Genomic DNA, 7,500 nt, shown 5'->3' with positions numbered 1-7,500 from the left:
AAAGACAAAAACTGACATACGTTTCAGAAAAAAGAAAAAAAAAAAGAAGAAAAAAAGTTGTGATGGTCAATATAAAGGGGTCGGGGGCCAGGGCGAGAGTATCTGACGGCATCACCCATAAAACTACTGCATGCATTAGCTGGATAAGACGAAGGACTCTGGCTTGGGTCCTCCCCCCTCCCCCCCTTCCCCTCTCCCCCCTCCCCCCTCTCCCCCTTCCCCCTCTCCCCTTACTACCGTCCTACCAAGTACCACGTACCTCCCCTCCCTCCCCACCCCCCACTCTTACCCTACCTACCTCCCTCCCTCCTTCCCTCCCTCCCTCCCTCCCTCCCTCCCTCCCTTCCTCCCTCCCTCCCTCCCTCCCCTCCCTCCTTCCCTCTCTCCCTCCCCTCCCTCTCACCCTCCCTCCCTCTCCACTAGTCCTATTTATGCTCCTTTGTCCTTTTCTTCTTCCTTTTTCTCATCTTCCTTCATATTCTTTTACTTCCTTCTTCTTTACTTTACTTTTTCTTTTTCTTTTTCTTTTCCTTCTTCTTTTTCTTCTTCGTTTACTTCTTCTTCTTTTACTTTTTCTTCTCCTTTTACTTCTACTTCTTCTTTTACTTCTTCTCCTTCTTCTTTTTTCTTCTTTTACTTCATCTTCATTATCATCTTCTTTCTTCTTCTTTATCGTTGCAGTCGTCTTCGTTTTTCTTATTTGTATCCTCTTCTTCCATTTCATTTCCTCTTTGTCTTTCTTCTGGTTTTTCTTCTCCTCCGTTCTTTTCGTCTCTCGATCCATCGCCTTCCTCCTCCTCTTTACTACATGCGAAAGAAGGTTGATTTCCGTCTGCCGCTCTGTCTGTTTGTTTGTATGTTTGTCTGTCTGTCTGTCTGTCTGTGTGTTTCTCTCTCTGTCTGTTTCTCTCTTTCTTTTTATTTATTTTTCTCTTTCTCTCCCTCCCCCTCCCTTCCTCCCTCCCTCTTCCTCCCTCCCTCCCTCCCTCCCTCAACCTCCTCCCTCCTCCTCCTCCTCCCCCCCTCTTCCTTCCTCCCTCCCTCTTCCTTCCTCCCTCTCTCATCTTCCTCCCTCCCTCCTCCCTCCTCCCTCCCTTTCTCTCTTCCTCCCTCCCTTCCTCCCTTCCTCCCTCCCTCCCTCCTCCTCCCTCCCTCTTCCTCCCTCCCTCCTCCCTCCCTCCTTCCTCTCTCTCTCTCTCACTCGCTCTCACACTCTCCTGTCCTATAGAGCCAGACAAAGTGTCTCGAGGCAGGTGTTCAAGGTGTTCACTCAAGGCCCCGCTGCGTCTGTGCCATGTTTTCTTGAGCGAATTCAGAGAAGGTTTTCAGCTTTATTCTCTCTCCTTCTCATCCTTGCGTGCGTGTATGCTGATGTATTCTCTTATCTCTCGTTGTAAGTGGTTTACGTGTGTGCGGATGTATATGCAGATGAATATCTATATATATTTGGTGTGTTTGATTATATATATATATATATATATATATATATATATATATATTTATATATGTATGTATGTATATATGTGTATATGTATATATATACATATGTATATATACATATATGTATTTATATACATATATGTATATATATATATGTATATAATGTTAATAAAAAAAATATTCTACTAATGCTACTTCTAACAAACATAAAAATGATAACATCAAAGCAACAGCAACAACAGCAAACAATCAACAAATTAACAACAATAAAAATAAGGGATAGTTATAATAATGATGACGCCAATAATAACGATAATAATAATAATGATAACAGTAATAACAATAAAATAAATATTGATGATGATGATGAGGGGGAGGATGCCAATGATAACGATAATAACAACAATAACAACAATAACTAACGATGACAATAATGATAATAAGGATAATAACGACAATAACAGTCATGCTACAAAAAAATGCAAATAAATGACGTCATCACCAATGAAGACAGAGCACAAGCACGCAGATGATTATCTCGCTTAGCAAAAGACAAAGAAATAACTTGGTGACAAACCAAACCAAAATAATGAAGAGTATGAAACTGGTTTTGTTATAATTATTTAAGCGTGGTTTGTGAACTTTAGTTAGTTAGAAGTCAGCAAATAGCACAGGCATTTGATTTGTGAATGATTGAAGATCTTAATGCAATAAACTAAGTATCATGTACAGGACTGTGTTTTCTAATGCGAACTTTGTTAAAAATATGATGATGATAATAATAATGATAATAATAATAAATAATAATAATGATAATAATAATAATAATAATAATAATAATAATAGCAAATAAATAAAGTAGTTAGAGGGAAGGCTGTAACCCTCTTCTTTTTAAGGAAATAAGCTAGTTTATCATTCTTAATAATATTTACTATATTACTCTTGTTATCTGCCGTATCATTATTGTCACCAACTCCAACAAGAAAAACAAAGAGAGGGAGAGGAGAGGGAGAGGGAGAGGGAGAGGGGGAGAGGGAGAGGGAGAGGAAGAGGGAGAGGGAGAGGGAGAGGAGAGGGAGAGGGAGAGGAGGAGAGAGAGAGAGAGAGAGAGAGAGAGAGAGAGAGAGAGAGGGAGAGGAGAGGAGAGGGAGAGGAGAGAGGAGAGGGAGAGGAGAGAGAGCGAGAGCGAGCGAGCGAGCGAGAAAGAGAGATCATTATTAGCATTACTATCATCATCAATACTATTATGTCCACCATCATTATTCATCCTAATATCATATCTATCTTTCCTTCTTTCTTAAAACATGATCATCTCCACATGACTCAATGCCGACGTAATATTCTTATCTCTCAAGGATGCTGAGTGTGAGTGTGAGCTAAATTCGTGTGTGTGTGTGTGTGTATGTGTGTGTGTGTGTGTTTTTGGCATTGTAATAGAGCAAGTTTATTTTTATGCTAGTTCACTTTATATAAGTGGTTTATGTATGTTCTATATTATCATGTATGTTTATGTATCATTTTTATAATTTTGTCTTTGCTTGTTTGTTTATGTTTTTTATTATATTTTAGTTAATTTTTATTTTTATTTTTGTATCATTTATATATATTTATCTTTGCTCTCTCTTATTTTTTTTTCATTATCTTATATTAGTTGTTTTTGTTTTTCTCGTCTCTATAGTTGTTTTGTTATTGCAAATGTGATTTTATTCTGGGGTGATAAGCTTTTTTATGCGTCTTTTATGTTGTGTATTTTTGTGTATTCAGTTGGGTGTTGTTAACAAGTATCCATTATTCTCTTTAAAAATGATCAATCTTTAATCATATTCATCAACGGTATCATTTGGATTTTCGTTATCCTTATTATTATTATTATCATTATCGTTGTTATTTTCATTATTGTTTCTATTATCATTATCATTATCATAAGCTTTGAATTGAAAATCATATGTATTTCATTAACAATGTGTGTGTGTGTGTGTGTGTGTGTGTGTGTGTGTGTGTGTGTGTGTGTGTGTGTGTGTGTGTGTGTGTGTGTGTGTGTGTGTGTGAATGTAAAAATGTATCATATTTCTGCTAGAAGATAACCATTGTGATTTGGAAGTTTACGAACAGAAAGAGAAAGGGATACTTACCATAAGGGAGCGCAGAAGGCGAATTGGGAAGTATATATATATATTTTTTTTCTCTCTGTCTCATTTTTTTTCAGTTTCACTTTCATTCTCTTCTCTTCCCCTCCCTATTCTCTTTCTCTCCTCAAATGTAAACACACGCATACACATATATAAGTATGAGTTTGTGTATATTTATATGTATGTATGTATGTACACAGGCTACTGCAACTTAACCTTAGCTTCAGTCTTGTCCCAAGCTTCCCACACAACACGACTCCAGCACTTCACACCTTATCAAACCTTATCTCTCCCCCGTCAGAGCGGGCGCTTTGGGGCATATGGCGCCATGCAGGGCATCCCTCTGGTTGCCTCCCCGCCCGTGCATGCAGAAGCGGGGCCCACGCCCTTGGACGTGACAGCCTACCAACCGCCCTGGAAGTCCCTCACTGAATTCGCTCTCGCCCACGACCTGGAGAGACTCGACCCGTCACACCCTCAGTACCAGCATATGATACAACAGGTAAGTGAAAGTGTGGTTCCTCTGCTAGGATTGTTTCTGTTGTGTGGAGCTATTGGTGAGTCACGGTGTGGTTATTGCTAGTAGCTCTTGGAGAGTCACGGTGAGGTTACTGCTAGTAGCCCTTGGTGAGTCACGATGTGGTTATTGCTAGTAGCCCTTGGTGAGTCACAATGTGTTTACTCTGCTAGTAGCCCTTGGTGAGTCACGGTGTGGTTATTGCTAGTAGCTCTTGGTGAGTCACAAGGTGGTTACTCTGCTAGTATTGTTTCCGTTACTAGTAACTCGGTGAAGTATGGTTACTAGTACTATTTAGTGAATCTGAAATCAGGAGTTACTGGGCTAGCTAGCAGTGCTATTGTCTGTTCTATTTATTGATGAATTATGATGACTTTGTTATTGTTCCTGTCGCTCGGATCTCCTGGTAAGTGAGGATATGGTCAGCGTGTCTGTATATCGCCGGAAGCAAGGATGAGGTTAGTGTGTTGTTATAATGGTGTTTATGTATTATTGCAGTTATATTGTGGTATGGTTTCATGGTTCTTGTTCATATTGGTACGATTATCCTTTTTACCGTCATAAGCTCTATCATTTTTGTTGCTATTATTATTGTTATTATTGTTATTATTATCATTATTGTTATTATTGTTATTATTATTAATACGTCATGAAGTAAGTGAAAAGGTAACTATATCAGTATTTTGGAAATGTAACCTGTGACTCCTAATGACTTAATTTGGATTATTAAAATAAAACGGTGAGGTAAACATACATTAAAGAGTATTAAAAAAAAACAAAAAAAGTGAGGGTGCGTTTAAACCCACTCGAGTGGCAATTGAAATTTCCTTTCTACACGGCTAACTCTAATTTGCATAACGACATAAGAGATTCCGTCGTTTGTCGACATTCGTGACCTTTCCACAATGGTCGCCAGTGGCAGGAGCAATGGACTAGGGATTTTTTTGTTTTTTTTTTTACGCAAAAATATCAGGACGGTCTGTCTTGTTTGTTAATGGTAGTGAAGAGTGGTATGATTTTTGTCTATTCATTTATTTATTCGTTCTTTATTTTTAGATTGAGAGGGCGGGGGAAATATTTTATGTCATTTTGTTTTCTTGAGCATATATGTGTGTGTGTGTGCGTGTGTATGTATGTATGTATGTATGTATGTATGCAAGTATGTATGCATGCGTATGTACACACACACACACACACACACACACACACACACACACACACACATATATGTATGTGTGTGTGTGTCTGTATGAATAGAGACATAGATAGATGGAGTGATAGACAGACATTTACATATTCACACACGCACACACACACACACACACACACACACACACACACACACACACACACACACACACATACATAAATTTATGTGTGTGTGCACGTACACGTCACACGTCATCCAACTCCTCACTCCCCACAACACACTTTTTCCATTTACCACAACATTTTCCATTGTCGTTACTCACTACTACTACTGTTACTGTTAACGTTACCCTCATTATTATCCATTAGTTGCGTCGTAACCGCAGCCATTACTCATTATTTTTGCCATTATCCATCACCATTTACTTATCTCGAACGTACGCTCCTGAAATGTCTCACTCTTCACTCTATTTTAAGCCAGTCTCACCCTTAATGCAAGCCCTTACCTCCGTCCTCATTCCCACCCTTGCTCTCTGCCTCATTCTAACCCTACCTCATCCTTATCCTTATCCTACCCTTACTCTCATCCTGACCTTAATCTTACCTTCACCCTAACCCCACCCTCGCACATGCCTCTCCCTCACTCTTAATCTACCTTACCCTCTCCCATATCCTATCCTTACCCTCACCCTAACCCCACCTCACCCTTAGTCTCACCTCCACCCTACCCCCACCATTTCTAACCCTCATCCCAACCTCAACCTCACCCCCCCCTCAACCCCTCTCTCACCCCCCACCCCATCCCCCACCCCAACCCCAGACTGAGTGACAGTCCCTCTTCAGCTGCAGTCTTTACAGCTCAATTCACTCAGGTCAAACAAGGGGAGACAGAGACCAAAAGCCTTCCCCTTGCCATTCCCCTCTCCTCTCCCCTCTTCCCTCCCTCTCCCCTCGTTCCTCCCCTCTCCCCTCTCCCCTCGCCTATCCCCTCTCCCCTCCCTCTCCCTTCGCCTCTCCCCTCTCCCCTCGTCTCTCCTCTCCCCTCTCGCTCTCGCTGTTTTCCCCTCAGCCCAATAGTCCCTCGGCGGCCACTGTCGGGCGTGCGGGCTCAGAGGGCCGCGTTGTGGGCGCTCTGCCTAAGCCAACCCTTTTCATTCATTATGATAAGTCAAACATAGGATAAAGAGAGAGAGAGAGAGAGGGAGGGAGAGGGAGGAGGGAGAGAGAGAGAGAGAGAGAGAGAGAGAGAGAGAGAGAGAGAGAGAGAGAGAGTGAGAGAGAGAGAGAGAGAAGAGAGATGAGAGAGAGAGAGGATGAGAGAGGAGAGAGAGAGAGAGGAGAGAGAGAGATGAGAGGAGAGAGAGGATGAGAAGAGGAGAGAGAAGAGAGAGAGAGAGAGAGAGAGGATGAGAGAGAGAGAGGAGAGAGGAGGGGAGAGAGAGAGAGAGAGAGATGAGAGAGAGGGGAGAGAGAGGAAAAGAGAGAGAGGAGAGAGAGAGGAGAGAGAGGATGAGGGGAAGAGAGAAGAGGATGAGAGAGAGAGAGAGAGAGGAGTGAGAGAGAGAGAGAGAGAGAGAGAGTGTCGTCCTTTTAGGTTTGCGTGTTTGGTGTATTGGTTTTATTTTTCGTATTTTTTTCCTTTCCTTATATTTATTAGTTTTTTCTTCGTGTTCCATTTCCTTATCTTCTTCCTTTTGTTCCCTTCTTTACTCACTCACTCACTCTCTCTCTCTCTCCTATCTCTCTCTCTTCCTTCTCTCTATATATCTCCTCTCTCCTCTCTCCTCTCTCCCTCTCCCTCTCCCTTTCCCTCTCGCTCTCTCCCCCTCTCCCCTCTCCCTCTCTCCCCTCTCCCTCTCCCTCTCCTCTCCCTCTCCCTCTCCCTCTCCCTCTCCCTCTCCCTCCTCCTCCCCCTCCCTCTCCCTCTCCCTCTCCCTCTCCCTCCCTCCCTCCTTCCCTCCCTCCCTCTATCTATCTATACCTGTCACTGATACCTATTCCATCAGTATTTTTCCCTCCTTTTTCCCTCTCTAATTTCTCGATTTAGCTGTTCCTTTGCAATGGATTCAGTGCATTATGCTCTTGACAAAATGAATTCGTGTGTGATATATAACTTTTTTTTTCTTTGACTTTCACCATTAAAGTGAAGTATGTATCGACAGAGACAGAGAAGGGGGAAGAGAGCAAGAGAGAGGGGGCGAAGAGAGAGAGAGAGGAGGATGGAAAAGGGGAGAGATGGGGGAGGGGATAGAATAAAATAGAGAG

General features: G+C 41.9%; 1 protein-coding gene across 1 annotated transcript in view; it reads left to right on the top strand.

Annotated features, from left to right (window-relative positions):
• LOC125036388 (insulin gene enhancer protein ISL-1-like) overlaps positions 1-7,500 on the top strand; it is a 218,651-nt gene that overhangs the window by 151,164 nt on the left and 59,987 nt on the right. The window contains 1 exon segment of the mRNA XM_047628980.1: positions 3,871-4,071. Within this exon segment, the coding sequence (XP_047484936.1) occupies positions 3,871-4,071 (201 nt within the window).

Source organism: Penaeus chinensis, chromosome 21 (assembly GCF_019202785.1).
Source record: "Penaeus chinensis breed Huanghai No. 1 chromosome 21, ASM1920278v2, whole genome shotgun sequence".
Lineage (NCBI taxonomy): Eukaryota > Metazoa > Arthropoda > Malacostraca > Decapoda > Penaeidae > Penaeus > Penaeus chinensis.
This window is presented reverse-complemented; position numbering and strand designations above follow the sequence as displayed.